Source organism: Drosophila yakuba, chromosome 2L (genome assembly GCF_016746365.2).
Source record: "Drosophila yakuba strain Tai18E2 chromosome 2L, Prin_Dyak_Tai18E2_2.1, whole genome shotgun sequence".
Lineage (NCBI taxonomy): Eukaryota > Metazoa > Arthropoda > Insecta > Diptera > Drosophilidae > Drosophila > Drosophila yakuba.
In genome coordinates this window covers 7,920,062-7,937,961 of record NC_052527.2, presented here as the reverse complement: position 1 = coordinate 7,937,961, position 17,900 = coordinate 7,920,062, and the positions used below count along the sequence as shown (strand labels likewise).

Below are 17,900 nucleotides of genomic sequence, written 5' to 3'. Positions count from 1 at the left end.
AATTGACAGCATAATTCGATACATTTTTGCCACATATTTGCACTGCGAGAATTGCACACGCGAGTGCGAAAATACAAAAGATTGTCACTTCCCCGCACCAATGGCACTCGACAAATTTTTGAAGTGATTTGTGCGGCTGGCCACAAGGAGCAATCGCAATCGCAATCAAAACGAACGACTCTCGAGTGGGCTGGGCAAATATAATTTTCGCAGCATTCAGCACATAAATAAATAAATGCAACAAATGTGTAACGAGGAGGGGCTTCAGAAATCGCGCTAAATGAGTGCAATTGACAAAGGAAGCCAACAATGAAATCTCGACTCTCAACTGGAGAGGAGAAGTAGAGAAGTGCCCGGGTAGCCGAGAGATGGAGATGGAGATGATGGGCTGAAGGACCTCTTCAGAAATTATGCGTGCGTGAGGAGCGATTGGCGACACACTGCGAAAAAAATGATCCTAATAAATACAAAATAAGCATATTCACTTATACGTTTACCGTAGAACTTTACGGTTTTACAGCTTGACTAAAAACGTGTTAATGCAAAGTTCTTTAAAAATAATAGAATTTCATCTAATCACCTACACCCAATCCAAAGTGTATAGTTGAAAGTTAGGAAAAAATAACATTGGAAATGTTAATTAAATAAAAAATGTCATAATGGCAGCTATAATCTCTTTAAAAAATGCATAGATATGAAGTTGTCATAGAATTTTTCCAGTGTCTCCTTGAAGGCCTTTCTAGATGCTTTTCCGCTGCCCTGGAAACACTTGGTTTTCTCGCCACTCAAATCAAATGATGTCAAATATTTGATGAGTTTTGATTTGATTCGATTTGCGCAGGAACTTTAAAAAAAAAGCGACAAGCGAAACAATAACAAATGCGTCTGGGACACCTGCAGGTCGCCTTTGCCTGGACGACAGGACATCCGCAAGGACATCGGCGCCACGATGGGCACCCAATCCTTATCGGACCCAGTCGCATGAGAGTTATGAGTGGGCCCAGACTATCGACGGCGCCTCACGATCATCGAGTCGATTTTGTACCTGTTTGAGTTCATAATTCTGTTTTTGTCAACTCGATCGATAGTTTTGTCGCCAATTGTCTGCATTTCATTGACCAAAAACCGAAACGAACTTGAAAATCAGGTCAGGTAAAAAAGGTTCCCTCATTTTCAATGTGTGTTTTTTTTTTTTTGTATTTAATTATTATTGCTCGACGTTTATGTACTGCTGGAGCTAAGACAAAGGGAAATCCTTTTTTAATATTGCCTAACAGGCAAAGGAATGAGTTCTGTGGGGAAGGGCAAATTTATGGCCAAGCCTCAGAGTTGTTGACATTTTCCTTATCTCTCCCCGTATTTTCCGTTCCTCTCGCTTTCGCTTTCGCTTTTCCTTTGCCCGCAGTGTCCTCTCGGGTCTATCAATGAAATATTGATCGACTTTGAGACCCATACCCATACCTATCCCTATACCTATAGCATACCTATACCTATATGAAGATATCATTATGCATCTACCCTTCTCGGCGCATTGATTTATATGCAATTATGTATACCTGGCTTGATGTCCGGCAATATTTAAATGCCGCTCTATAAAAATCTTTATCGCGTTGCGGAGTTGTAAACTTTTCGACGAACTGACGATCCCGACTATCAGTTTATTAAAGGACTCCATAAATGCATTCTTTCTGTTTTTTTTTTTTATTAGCTCCCCCGTCGCAGACCGTCGAGATTTACGACTTCTTCAATCTTCACAAAATTCCCCAATTGCTTTGTCTCCAAATCAGCAATTCGACTACCGATTAACTTCATCCAAGTGATTGACATGAGACCTGTAGTAATGAACGGTGATGATATGTGGGGATACAGCGAGATTATAAGCAGGCATTAGGGTTTTATTTCTTGGGAAAGGATTCCAGCTTAAGCTATGGGAAATCAAAATTCGGATATTTATATAACTAATTAAATAAATAAATAAAGTGACCATTCACTAAAAGAAATCTTTTTTTGAATGTAACCCAGAAAATTGTTACTCCACTTAAGTATGCTCAACCCATGGATCGACTAATCTAAACTCCAATCTCCGAAATTTAATTTCAATCTCAGAACCTGCATATGCCGACAATAATATCGTTTATAACCTGGGCAAAGAAAAAAATTTGACGAAGAAATGTGTTTGAAACGAGAGGCTCATAAACCAAACATCAAACGTTTTCGAGGCGATTTAAATGAGTTCGCATTTTGATAGAAAATTTCTCAGCCGAATGCGATTTGAATTTGTAATTAGTTTAAGTGAAGGAACTGAAGGCGAACTGAACCACAAAGGCGGCAAAAATGCTCAACATTAAAATCAAATAAAACTCGCTAGAAATTGTTAAAATTCCAAAACGGTAGCTCGATCCAAGCCATAAAACGCACCCCAAGCCAACACTCCCCCGATTCCAACTCCCTCGTTTCCCCCTTGGATCACGTAATCCCCACCGGCGAGCTCTCCACGAAAGTGGGCACGTCTCCAAAATGGAGTCACGCATGCGCAGAGCACTGATATGCATCCTAAAGATGGCCTCGTGATAAGAAGGCACCTTGTACCGCATGAATAATTGCAGGTTACATCAACTTGCACTAGTCCAAGATATATATAAACCATGTTTATTGTAATTTCATAAATTAGTATTATGTTAGCCAACAAATATAAATATACATTTATTCTTTTGAAAATCCTTGTAATTTTCTAAAACTCACGAACTTTGCTCACCTCTAGGCCCCAAAACTTCGCATGTCCATCTACGGCGGAAATTGAAATTAGCGGCTGCACTGCCATAATTTTTATGAGCGGCAATGAGACAAGTGTGAAAAGCGCGAGCGGCCAGAACAAACGGCCTAATCCTTTTGCCAGGACACGCAATCGGCAATTAAAAAGTGGGAAAGGGGGAAAGGGGAAACGAACGTGCCTGAGGCTCGGAAAAACTCCCTTTTGGCCAATAATTATGCCGAAGATCGCCGGGCACTTGGAATGCTTGTCGCATTTCATTTCATTTTCCCATTCACTTTCGAGTCCATTTTCCTAGCCGCTTTTCCTCGGGGACTCTGAGGCAACCGCCGGCAGGATCTTGTGAGTGCCTTGCCCCATAAATCTGCCCGGGAAAGCGATCCGAAACCGAGCGGAAGTAATTCCGTTTTTTATTTTATTTCAGTTGCGTTTAATTTGTGTTTTCTTTTTACTTTCGGATATTGCTGTTGTTTTCGTTGTGGATTTTAAATTAGGGCAACAAAGAGACCGCAAAGCAATATTGAAATTCGGACTGCAGATTAACGACCCAGGGTATGAGGCATTCGGGACGAAAGGGTTTCCGAATTGGGGTGACAAAACCGGAGCTTAACGATTGCATTTTTGATTATTGTTTTTAATGGAATGGGGAAATCAACCGAAGGCAATGAATAATTGATGGGGAGCTAAGAACTGTAATTCTTTAACTTATTTTGAGTCATAGAATGGCGGGAAGTAGTTCTGAGAGTTAGGTATTGCTATTTGAATTCGAACTTTAAATAATAAATAAACCCAATATGTACAAATATTTCGCATTTTGAGTAAATTAATCAATTTTATGGCAGATCTTTAAAAGCTAAGGCGAATAAATATAAAAAAATTGCGTGGTTTATGGTTATGAAGCTAATGGGGTTTGAAGATTGTTTAATTATAGCTACACATAACTTACCGTATATCAACCATAAATAAACAAAATTGTACATAAAGGAAAAATTAAGTACACATATAATACGTTGTGCTATAATACGATTTATTATAAAAATAAAGTCGCAATTTGAGAAACTTCGCAGAGAAGTTAGTTTTCATGTTCAAGTAGCAGAGCATTGACTTAATAACAGCACTCTTACAAGCACTTTTACCCCTTTCGAATATCCAACATTTTCGAAGCATGCTATGTTAAGGGCGTATAAGAGTTTTAGCACTAACAGTGGAGAGGAACAGCGCTGCTGGGAGATACAGCGAGTGAGAGTGCGACAGAAATAGCTGGTCTGGCATTTCGAAAATGAGCGCAGAGCGCGCATTTGTGCAATGGTGTTGGTGTCTGCGGAAGGGGAGAGGGAGAGAGAAGGCAACCTGTAGGCAGTCGAAGAGCGAGACGCAGCGATGCGCTGTTGTTGTTTTCGTTATGATTATGAGAGTCTATCAAAAACTTGTCTGCGCTGTCGCTGTGTGTGTGTGTGAGTGTTGGTGGGGGTGGGGGAGCGTTGGTGTGACAGCGATGTGTGTTAGCGCGCGTGTGTGTGTGTTTCGACAATGCCGTGGTGTGGGTGTGAATATGATGGCAGATATGAAAAGGGCAGATCCGCTTTTTCGTTGGTCGAGGCTGCTGCAAAATGAGCGAATATGAGCGTTATGAATTATGTATTTGCCCTGTACATAAACAAACCCTCTCTCGCACACACACACACACACTCCGTTATGCTCTCTGCTGGTGCTGGTGGCTTTTTCTTACTGGTGCGCAAGGTGGCTTTCCCCTCCCCTCCACACCCTCTCGCAATCAAACCCGCCAGCCCCCTTTCCACATCCTTTTCTCATTTTTTTCTACTTGCCGTCTTTCTTTCGCTCTTAATACGTATTATTTTCTACTCCTGTTTTCTGCATTTTATTGGCGCTCTCATCCGATTTCGCTCGCTCCCCGAAATTTATGACAGTCCCCCCTGGCCCGCCCCCCTAGCCTCACCGCCCACTTGGCGGCAGCGACGCCGACGCCAGCAGCATTATTAATGCTCCTTTTATTTCAGCTTATTGTTGTTTTTCCCGAGGACCCTCGTGCCCTCTCTTTCTCAGATGATTCCATCGCATTCCTGGTGTTTTGGTAATAAAGTCAATTTCTGGGTGGAAGTACATACAACCATACATAGCACCGAATCCTAGATGGTAGTTCCCTAGCCTAGAGTTTCTTAAATTACAAAAGTATCCCATTATATACATATTCTTAGACACATAAGAAGTTTTTAACTATTTACAAAAGGGTGTAAAAGATCATTCCGTACTGTTTTTTTAAGACTCACTATAAATCATCAAATCATCACTCATAAGACTTTTAATGAAAGTTTTATTTCAATCACATCATTTAAATGCTTTAAAAACAGACCAAAACTTTTAAAGATCATACAATTGCCTAATGGATTTATAACAAAAAATCAGCAGTTCCTGAAGCTTACTCACAATCGAATCAAGAAACCATGAAAACCTTAACATTTACCGCTCAATCAATCATAACTCACTCATTTGGCAAGTGTTTCTTTTTGTGCGGCTTAAAAAATGTAAGCAAAAAGTTGGTATCGCCAGGTGTTTCAGGCAGACAAAAGAACATTTGCAATTAAAATGGGAACTGGTACGAAAGTTTTTAATACCTAGACTTGAAATGCTACAAATTCCTCATTTGCAGAGAGCCAACGAAAATAATTAAAGAAGTGGGAGTTGCCCAAAAGTCACAAAGCCCAAAAAAAAAAGAAATCATTTTGATGAATGGTTCATAATATTCACATTCACACACACACAAGTGAGCACCTTACACACACATACACACACGTCGAGGAACTGACGAATAAGCGAAGTCACCCAAGTCAGAATTCCCCGATAAAAAGGGGGGTTTTTATACGAACAATAGCGAAGAACACAAAATCTTATAAACCGAAATTAAAAAAGGCAACAACAACGCTCATAACTGCGCTGCCGAGCGAGACGGCGAATGGTGAGCGAGAGAGAGGGAGTAAGCGAGTGAGCGAAAGAGGGCGCAACAAATGGCAGGCTCTTAGACGGGAGAGCGAGCGAGATGGCATGCTGCCAAGGGCCCTCTGGCGGGGGGAGCCCCCTCCCATAAATTATGATAAATTATTAATCGAGAGAGCGAGCGAGATGGGGCACTACAACAACAATGGCGCAAAGGTGAGCCGCATAAGGCGGAAGGAAGTCTCGCTGCTTCTTCTTTTTTGTGCTCTCATTCACGAGACAGCCTGAGAGCGAGCGAGCGAGAGAGAGAGAGAGAGAGGGAAAGAAGGAGAGCAGCTCATAATTCGCCGAACAAGTTTCATAAACGTCTCTCAGGTAAAAACAGCGACTGCGACTGAGCATCCCGAGGCAGAAAGTAAAGGGAAAAAAAGCACGAGGGTGTGAGCGGGCCGGCAAGAGTAACAGTAACAGCAATTTAATAAAAATTATGATGAGAGCGAGCGAGAGGCGCATATGAAAAATAATATGAAATGCGAGCGGGAGAGCGTGCGTGCATGTGTGTGTGTGTGTGTGTGAGTGAGCACTAGGTGGGTTGGCTGAGTGATAGTGATTGTCAGGATGTAATAACACACACACACGCACGCACACTCGCACACAAACCGGTTGCTCACGAAGGCAGCCGAACGAAGCCGAGCGCCCGACGACTTCTGGCGGCTGTTATTCGTGGCGGCTGTTATTGTTTGTGTCACTCTTGTTTGGACGCGCGTTGCTGAACGTTCGCAGCGAGCACTCGATTTCTCTCAGTGCCGCACTCGTAACACGTTGCGTATGCGTAACGCGCACTCAGTTCTGTTTTTGGCGAGTTTTCCATCGATTTACACAAGATATTTCCCTCAAGTGCCGCGAAAATTGAAAATTACCACTAACGATGACAATCAACGGGCAGCTATAGTTTTTGGTCAACAGCTAAACACGATACATTAGCTAAACTCGCGCAAAGGCCAGCGGTAATACGCGTTTCCCACTGCCGACGGCAAAACAACACAAAACACAAAAGTGCTACAAGTAACTAGAATTTAGTTATTTTTCCCCCACGAAAATAAACCAAAAAAAAAAAAACAACACAGTGCAATGATCAAGCTGAGTTAATGAAAACCAAAACCAAAAACACACTCACGCAAAAGTGCTAGCAAAAAGTTCTCTTGATGAAAAATCACCTGTCCAACGTTCTGTGTGCGATGCGTAGTGACTTCAAGGATAATCACCAGGAGACCATCAATAAAATGATACAATTTGGTACAGTGAAATATGGCATTGTCAAACAGCTGAAGGATCGCGCTCGCAGCGCCGACAAAGGTGAGCTGAAAATCTATTTACCGAGCAAAACATTCAATCACTGGGAAATAAGAAAACTTGTTGAAAGGAATGTCTTATATGTTTTTTGACATAATTGAAATTTCTAATAGACACAAAATTTGATATTTCGAAAACGTGTCGAGTCGCAAATATTTAACAAACAGCTAGGCGGCTGCCTTTTATATTTGGTTATCCTATTTGTCATTCCTCTAGAAAAATCAAAAACCGCAAATTAGAAAGTATTTTCCCATCAGCGGAACTTAAAACAACATTTTCCAAAACGAAACCCATTTGTATGCATAACTGAACCATTTAAGATTAGTTGACCAATTTGTCATTATTGTTTTCTAAAGTTTTCCCAACTACAACAACCGTTTTCCATTTGACTGATAAGACTCCGAAATGGAAACGAACATTTTTGGGAAAACATAAATAATAGTGGCATCGGAGGCAGAAATCGTAGGTAGGCCATTTAATAGAAATTCAAAAGCATATAGCTTATCAAGTCGAAAAACAAAAAAAAAATGGTATATTCAAATTGAGAAATGCACCAGTTTTTCATCCGATTATATGGACATATGTATACATTTAAACCATATTTCTTCGGTTTTGCATTTCCAGTTTCTGATTTGATTCGATTTGATTTAATTCAAACGTTAACAGCTTCTATTGGTTAATTTCCCCGCGCCCCCTTTGCGATCTTGTTTTTTATGATAAATCAAAAATCGATTTCGTTTTAATGGAGCAACTTAAAAACGATATGATTTAAATATGGCTTCGGCTCATTTTTGGGAAAGGCACTGAAATAAGTCGGACGCGGTGTTATGTTTAATTTTTGGAGGCCTCTCGGCAGGCGTGTTTCTTTAATTGGTTTTGAAAGCTTCGATACTCGGACATTTGCATCCCAGCGAACTTAATTATATTTATTGAAATTAGTGAGGCTGTTGAATCAAGTGAATTTTACGACTACGGGAAGTGGGGCCATATTGGATATGGCGTTTCAAAAAATTAAGTCAAATTTCACACAGTTTTCCTGCTTATGTGAAAGCATCCATATTTACAAGTGAGAGCACATAAAGTTTTGTATGCGTAAAGATGGGGATATTTTTTCATCATTTTGTTTGGCGCGATTTTTATTTATACACCGCATATATACATCATATGCGTATGGCATATACATACATACATAGGTATATAAGTTGTTTATTCACGTGTGTTGTTGTTGCTGGCTGGCGCATTAATAAATGTTAACTCATTAGTGCGGGATAATAAATTAAATTAATATTGCAAAAATGAAAATCGCAGCAGACTCGCAGTGAGCTGGCGCTTATTTCCATATGATTTATATGGACTATATACCTTAACATGCAATGTGGTCAGTGCAAAGCCAATTCTGTGAATATGGAAATGCTCATCAATTTGTGTCGTTTTGCTTTGTAATCGAAGTCGCGCTCGCATAACTTAATGGCATTAATTATTTAATTATTTTTATTTATGCGATTTGGCCGTTCTTTTTTTTTCCCTGTTCCTATTAAAAATGTATGAAAAACCTAAAATTCAATTGCTGCGCTCTTCCCCTTTCTGACCTATGGCAGCCAAATCCGATCAGACCGGACTTGGATATATTATTCAATTATGCCACACACTCTCTGTTTTTCTTTTTTTTTCAACTCACTTTGCGTATACTTTATGTAGTTTATTCGCATGTCTTTCTTTTTTTTCGTTTTTTGATTTTACATTTTCCAATTGGCTGAACATTTGTTTCACCTCAGGCCAGCGGGCTCACGGTTGGTTCGCAGCGATTTGCATATTGAATATGATGATGGAATAATTGAAAGTCAGCCCAGAACTAAAGTCGAGGCGTATGCAAAAGTCAGTGCTAGAGGAATGAACTGAAAAATGTCGAGGTAAAGGTACGGATCCAAGGGAATTTCGAGTTCAGCACACAGAAAGAAAAAGTGTCATTGGCTTGTGGATAAATAAACTGATATTATTTATCTATACAAATATAAAAGAAAGTCGTGCCTTATAAATCAATACTATTTTGGCAGAATTATAAGAATTTAGAGTTAAAGTTTTGAATTTTAAACGACTTCTTAAGACCAATAACAAATCAAAAGTTAAATTCTTTAATTTTTACAGTCTGCATACAAAAAATGTAATTACGTATAAATTAGAGAAATAAATTCCGTTGGCAATACTTTCATATTCCTAGAAATAAATGGATTGCAATTAATTTACTTTACCAGCTCTCACCATCCGAAGTTCGGGTAAAAAATGGATGTGCTGAAAGCAGAAATAAACCAAAGCACAATTTATTTGCAGCCAAATATTGTTGAAAATATTTAAACACACAAAATGCCAAAAAGTTGACATTGGTTAATGAGTTGATGGACACACTGGGTTAGCAATTATGAGTATTTAAGGGAGGCACCTTCCCCCGCCCCTCGGAAAAAACTCTTCAATCGTTTGTGAACGAGGGATTTATTCGATTTAGTTGCGCACGAGGAGCGGGAATAATTCATTTGAATTTAGCCAACAGACACTGCGCGAATTTATGGCTTGACTTAATCCACCTTTAAACTTGCACGATTGAATTTATATAGGAGCGGTTTGGGTGCTGCTTCTTCAACAATGGGAAATATATAATTTCGTCTCGTTTCACAATTTCATATTTATTTATCTGGCAGATACAAATACAGAACCTGGCCAGTTGTCAGTGGAGCGAAATACGCTCGTTTCTGGTAGACAAAAAATAAATCTTTAAACGGCTCACCAACACACACACACACTTACACTCGGTGGCAGATCGGAATATATATAGACTTAGTTAAATGTTTGGATATTTTGTTTGGGCGCCCACGCCTTCGATGCGAGGAAACTAAAGACCAAAATCCAAACCCAAATCCAAATCGAATTCGGATCGAAATCCGAAGGCAATGGCCTCCGACGAGGAGCAATATCTCCCTGTCTTTACAGGGCAACACAAACACAAACACCAACACAATAAACAAGCTGCGTTTATTGTTATTGTAAATTTAACAATTTTATTACCAATTGCAAAATGACTTAACCATGTTCGAGACAATTTTATGTTCGTCATAATTGGAAGTGGTTTTGTTTTTGGGCTTGCGTGTTGCCGCCGCTTGAAAGCTTTATGGCAACATTATAATTAATTTCAATTAATTAAAATACACTTCAGTTATCAGCAATCATAATCATAACTCCTCCAGTCGAGCGGTTTCGTTTTTGAACTGCAATTGCAGGCGTTTTTAATTGAACGTTAGGCGGCGAAAAAAAGATCTTTAAATTGAATTCTGTTCCGAAAAGTAATCATACAAATAATATAAATGCGATCGATATGCAAATGGTGCTGATAGTGACCAGGCGCGCTCTATCTGCATATCTTTCTTCTTTTTTTTTTTGTACTTTGCCATCCGTGTATCTGAAGCTGAATCGGAATCTGAAGCCGTAGCTCCATCTGTAGCTGTATCTGTGTATCTTTTGTGGACGAAAACAGAAACAGACAACAGACAACAGAAAACTCGCCCAACTCGTTTGATTTGTGCAGAAATATGTTTTATTATATATATCGAACGAACGAACGAGTGTGTGGCCCCAGTTCGTTGGCTCTGACTTATCATAAATTATATTTTATGTGCGTGTGCGGCAAAAGTTGCTAAAGTATTACTAATGCTGTTGCTGTTGCTGTTGCTTTTGGTGTTGCTGATGTTGTTGGCCATGTTGCTGGTGGACCAATCTTTGACTTGGTTTGCTTTTTAGGCCCGCCGCGATTAATTAGTCAGAGGCACTGGACCAGGCCAAACGGCTGTCAACTGCTTTCTCCCCTTTGGACAGCTCACCTGGCAACAAGTGAGCATCAGTCGGCCAGCCGCAACAGCAACAGCAACAGCAACAGCAGCAGCAGCAACAGCAGCAACAGCAACAGCAGCAGCAACAGCAGCAACAGCAGCAGCAGCAACAGCAACAATTGCAACTGCCAGCGATGGACTTGGGGACTAATTGTGGGCAGAAAGCAAAAAACAGCTGCGATCGAGGGAAAAGGAGAGAGAACACATGCTTCAACAAGAAGTGTAATTGCATTCAGTTGGCAGCGGCAACTGCAACAGCCGCAGCAGCAGCAACAGCAACAGCAGCAACTTGCAGCAACTAGCTGCAACTTTAACGCATTGCAATGAACAATTGCCGCCGATTAAGTCATATGCAACATGGGCAGGGGGGGGAGGGGCAGTTAACAGGTAGTTGAGTTATCGGGAAATGGGCAACAATCTCAACCAGCTTCTGACTATTTTGGTTGCACTCCAACTGCATCCGATGCGCATCTTTGGCATGCGGAGAAAAACATATGAAAATGTATGCCATACTCGTATAAACAGCATTTGTAATTGTTACATTAATAATTTACTACGATTTACCTTAAAGCAGGCGCAGTTAAACAAAATTGTGTGTTTGAGAGAAAGTCATAATCATAAATCTAATAAACATTTTATTTGAATGTCAAAAAAACAGCTTATACTGAATAGCATTTACCTAAATCCTATCCTAATTAATTTGAGAATGTTATTGGCTGCTTTTTCAGACATCGGTAGCGATCAGGAGGAGAATGGTGGCTGCTCGCCACTGACCACGGCCACCACGACGGCCAGTCCCAGCCGGAGTCCCGAACCGGAGGAGGAGCACCACGAGCAGCACCACGAGGAGCAGCACGAGGAGCAGAGTGCTCCAGAGCAGAGCTTAGCAGAGCAGAGCAACCCAGAGCACCAGAACGATATCAAGTTCGAGGCGAAATCAGAGATAGAGCCCGTTGAGGATAACAACAACCGAGTGGCGATGACAAAGCCCAGTTCCGAGGAGCGGGAACCGAATGCCAGTGGCTCCATGCCGAGCTCACCGGTGGCGGAGGCCAGTGCCGAGGAGGCGGCAACCGAGAGGGCGCCAGAGAAGGAGAAGGACGTCGAGGTGGATGTGGAGATGCACGATGAGGCACCCAGCAGTGCGCTGCCCGCCACGGAGGTAACTCTGCCGGTCGGAGCAGGAGCACCGGTCACCCTGGAGGCCATACAGAATATGCAAATGGCCATTGCCCAGTTTGCGGCCAAGACCATTGCGAATGGTGCGACTGGAGCCGACAATGAGGCTGCCATGAAGCAGCTGGCCTTTCTGCAGCAAACCCTATTCAATCTGCAACAGCAGCAGCTCTTCCAGATCCAGCTGATCCAGCAGCTCCAGTCGCAGCTGGCCCTCAATCAGGCCAAGCAGGATGAGGATGTCGAGGAGGATCAGGATCAGGAGCAGGATCAGGATCAGGAACAGGAAACAGATACGTACGAGGAGGAGGAGCGCATTGCCGACATGGAACTGCGCCAGAAGGCGGAGGCCAGAATGGCGGAGGCCAAGGCGCGTCAGCATCTGATAAATGCAGGTGTTCCACTGCGCGAGTCCTCCGGTTCTCCAGCTGAGTCGCTGAAAAGGAGACGTGAGCATGACCACGAGTTGCAGCCAAATCGTAGACCGAGTTTGGATAACACACACAAGCCAGATACGGCACAGGATGCGCTGGCCAAGCTAAAGGAAATGGAGAACACACCACTGCCCTTCGGTTCCGATCTGGCCTCCAGCATCATCACCAACCACGATGATCTGCCCGAGCCGAATTCGCTGGATCTGCTGCAGAAACGTGCCCAGGAGGTGCTGGACTCCGCGTCGCAGGGAATCCTCGCAAACAGCATGGCTGATGACTTCGCCTTTGGCGAGAAATCGGGTGAGGGAAAGGGTCGCAACGAGCCGTTCTTCAAGCACCGCTGCAGGTACTGCGGTAAGGTCTTTGGCTCGGATTCGGCGCTCCAGATCCACATTAGATCGCACACTGGCGAGCGACCCTTCAAGTGCAATGTGTGCGGCAGTCGGTTCACCACCAAGGGAAACCTGAAGGTTCACTTCCAGCGACATGCCCAAAAGTTCCCCCATGTGCCCATGAATGCCACGCCCATTCCCGAGCACATGGACAAGTTTCATCCGCCGCTGCTGGATCAAATGTCGCCCACGGATAGCTCTCCCAACCATTCCCCCGCCCCGCCGCCATTGGGCTCTGCTCCGGCCTCCTTTCCGCCCGCCTTTCCCGGCCTCCAGAACCTCTATCGTCCGCCCATGGAGATCCTGAAGAGCTTGGGAGCAGCGGCGCCACACCAATATTTCCCGCAGGACTTGCCCACGGATCTGCGAAAGCCCTCGCCGCAATTGGACGAGGATGAGCCGCAGGTTAAGAACGAGCCCGTTGAGGAGAAGGACCAGCGGGAGGAGGAGCACGAACAGGAGATGGCCGAGTGTTCAGAGCCCGAGCCGGAACCACTGCCCCTGGAGGTTCGCATCAAGGAGGAGCGTGTGGAGGAGGAGCCAGACCAGGTTAAACAGGAGGACCATCGCATTGAGCCACGAAGGACACCCTCTCCTTCGGCAGAGCACCGCTCCCCGCATCACCACCGCCACAGTCACAGCCACAGCCACATGGGCTATCCGCCAGTGGTGCAGCCCATCCAGCCGGCCGCCCTAATGCATCCGCAACCCTCGCCGGGCTCCCAATCCCACCTGGATCACCTGCCCACGCCGGGACAGTTGCCACCCCGCGAGGATTTCTTTGCGGAGCGTTTCCCCCTCAACTTTACCACCGCCAAGACGCTTTCCCCCGAACACCACTCGCCCATCAGATCGCCCGCAGGTGGAGCCCTGCCGCCGGGTGTTCCACCGCCGCCGCATCACCACCCGCACCACATGGCCAGATCGCCGTTCTTCAATCCCATCAAGCACGAGATGGCCGCCCTGCTGCCGCGCCCACACAGCAACGACAACTCGTGGGAGAACTTCATCGAGGTCTCGAACACCTGCGAGACCATGAAGCTCAAGGAGCTGATGAAGAACAAGAAGATCAGCGATCCCAATCAGTGTGTCGTCTGCGATCGTGTGTTGTCCTGCAAGAGTGCCCTCCAGATGCACTACAGAACCCACACCGGCGAGCGCCCATTCAAGTGCCGGATCTGCGGCAGGGCCTTCACCACCAAGGGCAACCTGAAGACCCACATGGCGGTGCACAAGATTCGGCCGCCGATGAGAAACTTCCACCAGTGCCCCGTTTGCCACAAGAAGTACTCCAATGCGCTGGTCCTGCAGCAGCACATCCGATTGCATACGGGTGAGCCCACGGATCTGACGCCGGAGCAAATCCAGGCGGCCGAGATCAGGGATCCGCCGCCTTCGATGATGCCCGGTCACTTTATGAATCCCTTCGCTGCGGCTGCCTTCCACTTCGGCGCTCTACCCGGCGGTCCAGGTGGTCCTCCGGGTCCGAATCATGGCGCCCACAATGGCGCCTTGGGCTCGGAGTCGTCGCAGGGTGATATGGATGATAATATGGACTGCGGCGAGGACTACGACGATGATGTGTCCTCGGAGCACCTCTCCAATAGTCATCTCGAGCAGGAGGGCGACCGCTCGCGGTCTGGTGACGACTTCAAGTCCCTGCTGTTCGAGCAGAAGCTGAGAATCGATGCTACCGGTGTGGTCAACACGAATCCCGTCAGGCCGCGTTCCTCCGCCTCGAGCCATGGCCATTCGGTGGGCTCCACCTCTGCGCCCACCTCGCCCAGCGTACATGCATCCTCCCTGGCCATCAAGCCCAGTTCCTCGCCCGCTCGTTCGGAGGCCTCGCAGGGAGCCTTGGACTTGACGCCCCGCGCTGCTCCCACCTCGAGTTCCAGCTCGCGATCGCCCTTGCCCAAGGAGAAGCCCATCAGTCCACCCAGCCTGCCCAGGAGCCCCAGTGGTCCCGGCAATGCCCCCGCCAACCTACTGACCTCACCCCTGCCGCCCACCGTGGGCATTGACTGCCTGCCCCCCGGCTTGCAGCACCATCTGCAGCAGCAGCATCAGCACTTGATGCAACAACAGGCGGCAGTGGCAGCGGCAGCAGCTGCCCAGCACCACCATCACCAGCAAATGGCTGCACTGCATCAGCATCAGGAGCAACTGCGTCGCGAGGCAGCCGAGGCGCAGCAAAAGGCCGCCGCAGCAGCTGCAGCAGCGGCCGCAGCAGCCGCCGCCCAGCGGCAATCCCCGCCGCAAGCTCGCGATCAGCGGCAGGAGGGCGGACCGGGAGCGGGACCGCCGCCCAATCCGCTGATGGGCGCCCGCCCGCCCTTCGGCATGTTCCCCAACCTGCCCCTCTTCCCGCCCGCCACCACCCAGAACATGTGCAATGCCATGAACCAGATCGCCCAGTCCGTGATGCCGGCGGCACCATTCAACCCGCTGGCGCTCAGCGGGGTGCGCGGCAGCACCACCTGCGGCATCTGCTACAAGACATTCCCCTGCCACTCGGCGCTGGAGATCCACTACAGGAGCCACACCAAGGAGCGGCCCTTCAAGTGCAGCATCTGCGATCGCGGCTTTACAACCAAGGTGAGTTACGGTTACTTTTATTTGACATTCATTACGGGGTGGTAATCATACGGTGCTTAGGCTTAAATCGACCGACTTTAAACTAGAAAACTAATGGGAAATTTCCTTTTGTTTCGTTTATTTTGCAGGGCAACCTGAAGCAACACATGCTAACTCATAAGATCCGCGATATGGAGCAAGAAACCTTCAGAAATCGTGCCGTAAAGTATGTAAGTCTTCCAGTATCACCCATCCCCTCCTATCCTTTTGAATCCCTTAGCTTGTTTTTACCCACTTTGTAATTTTTGGCACTTTTTCTTTTTATTATTATCAGTAGTTTATAATTTTTGGAGACACTATAGATACTTCCCCTTCATTGTTCCCATGCCCCAAATGACCATCTCTGGAAATTCCCCAATCACTTCACTTTTACTAACCAATCCGTTTCCATTTGCTCTTTCCCATTGCAGATGAGTGAGTGGAACGAAGATCGCGAATAAGTAAACACTCTACACTACCACGATTCCGATCCAGATGGTTTAATCGCCGATCAGGATCACTTGACTCCCGGAAAGAGTTTGGCGATCGCAGTCCAGACCCAGTCAAGATGCAATCGATTCTCGCAACCAAATGATCTCAAGTTTTAGAGCGAAATGAGGGGGAGAAGGAGCTCGACTCTGGTGAAGATCGGTCGTGTACACAAATCTTTATATTTATAAATTGTTGCCCACAAAAATATTACTTGATTGTGCTTCCGAGCGAAAAGTGAAAAAGTTTCCAATTGCAAAATGCGATCAAATGATCAATGATCGATGATCGATTATGGTCCCGCTCCGAGACTTTCATAAACAACAATTTTTTATGATCTAGCCGGGGAATTTCGCTGTGAGCACACGTACACCCGCACTAAGGAGGGATCATGAAACGTATCCAAAGATGCATCAAAAGCGATTTGTGTTCCAGCTAAACAAATGGAAAGATGTGCTGATCTGGAACCAAAGGCTGCTTGGTATGGAGAGACTGATGGCGTTTCATGTTCCACAAACACTGAATCACTACGGAATCTAAACTAAATCCAAATCCAAATCCGAATACGAGTCCGAATCCGAATCCGAGGCAGCTGAAGCAGGCAGTGAAGGCGTAGTAAAATCAAAATTCGAATTTAAAGCAGATCTTAAGGTATATGCTAATATTAAAATAATAGGTACCTAAGCGAGACATGTGTACATACGTATATATAAATATATATGATATATTATAACCAAAACCCCAACACAGACACACGCATAAGCATACACGTTAATAATCTATTTGGAATGTGCAATAATATGACATGCTATAAATTTAGATGCGATCGCCGAGCGCAGGCTTTTGTTTCCTACTACTCGTAAATTAGATTTATTTTCCACTTCTTGTACATACTTCGTATATATATATAGACACACTTATTATCATTAAAACACACACACACATTTCGAAATCCAAACACTTTGCTTTCGAGTATGGGTTAGGAGCTACAAATGGAATAAAAATCTAAAAAAATATATATGAGAAATTGTGATATTAAATGTAAAAACGAAATACAAATTACGATTGCGGGGGGGCGGGGCGTGGCGGTGGAAAAAAACCGAATCGAAGCCCCAGCAAAATGCTTTCCATATCACAGATGAAGAACCACAAAAGATATCTAACATTCATAGTTAATTTAGTTGTTAGCCGAGGGGACAATCCCCAAACCCCGACACTCACACCCTCACACTATAATTTCACTTCATTGGAAGGAAGGATTAACCCCTAGCGATAAGTAAGTCTATGAGCGATCGTATGATTATTGTATTGATTACCACAATTAAATTATACACGGATGCCAATGTATCCCACTCTGTACTCTGTTCGTAAGCATTAAGCATAGTCTCATAATTTATTACGCAAGCCCGAGCGAAAACAAACACACAAAAACAGAAACAGAAACTAAAAAATGCAAATAAAAGTGAATCTATTGAGAAGAACAAATAAATATATGTATTTAAGTTATGAAAAATTAATAAGCCTTCTCTGAGTTTTCTTTGGGATCTTCGAATCTTCGGATCTACGTATCTCTGCATCTCGTTTGGGGTTCTGGGAAAAAACAGAAAACGATTTCCAAGATTTTTCGTGGTAACAGTTGGGGCTGGCTGTAATAAAAATGAATAAAAATGATTAGTCAAGTTTATTATCGTCATAATCTTTTAATTCGAAATCGAAACTGAGTATCGACGCGGCCAGCAGAGCCTGATCTGATCCACAGCAATGAAATATTTTTATTGCCTTTTAAATTGATATTTTACCTTCAACATATTTTTGCTGCCTGCTTTTTTCGACTTTGGTTTTT

The 17,900-nt window shown here is 44.5% G+C and overlaps 1 protein-coding gene across 2 annotated transcripts; it reads left to right on the top strand.

The window, feature by feature from the left end:
• Positions 1–6,459: 6,459 nt before the first annotated feature.
• LOC6527267 (homeotic protein spalt-major) lies at positions 6,460–17,075 on the top strand. Of its 2 annotated transcripts, none has more exons than XM_039370577.2 (4): positions 6,460–7,078; positions 11,679–15,550; positions 15,679–15,755; positions 16,000–17,075. In XM_039370577.2, the coding sequence occupies exons 1-4, from the start codon at positions 6,928–6,930 to the stop codon at positions 16,001–16,003; spliced, it is 4,104 nt and encodes a 1,367-aa protein (XP_039226511.1). In that variant the 5' UTR covers positions 6,460–6,927; the 3' UTR covers positions 16,004–17,075. The 2 variants fall into 2 exon arrangements, with proteins under 2 accessions (XP_039226511.1, XP_002088361.2); XM_002088325.4 differs by having other exon boundaries at positions 15,679–15,759.
• Positions 17,076–17,900: the final 825 nt, after the last annotated feature.

Coding starts and splice junctions, on each gene's coding strand:
- LOC6527267 (XM_002088325.4), top strand. CDS start 6,928: ATGAAAAATCACCTGTCCAACGTTCTGTGTGCGATGCGTAGTGACTTC. Junction 7,079..11,678: donor CGCTCGCAGCGCCGACAAAG/GTGAGCTGAAAA, acceptor CTGCTTTTTCAG/ACATCGGTAGCGATCAGGAG. Junction 15,760..15,999: donor GAAATCGTGCCGTAAAGTAT/GTAAGTCTTCCA, acceptor TTCCCATTGCAG/ATGAGTGAGTGGAACGAAGA.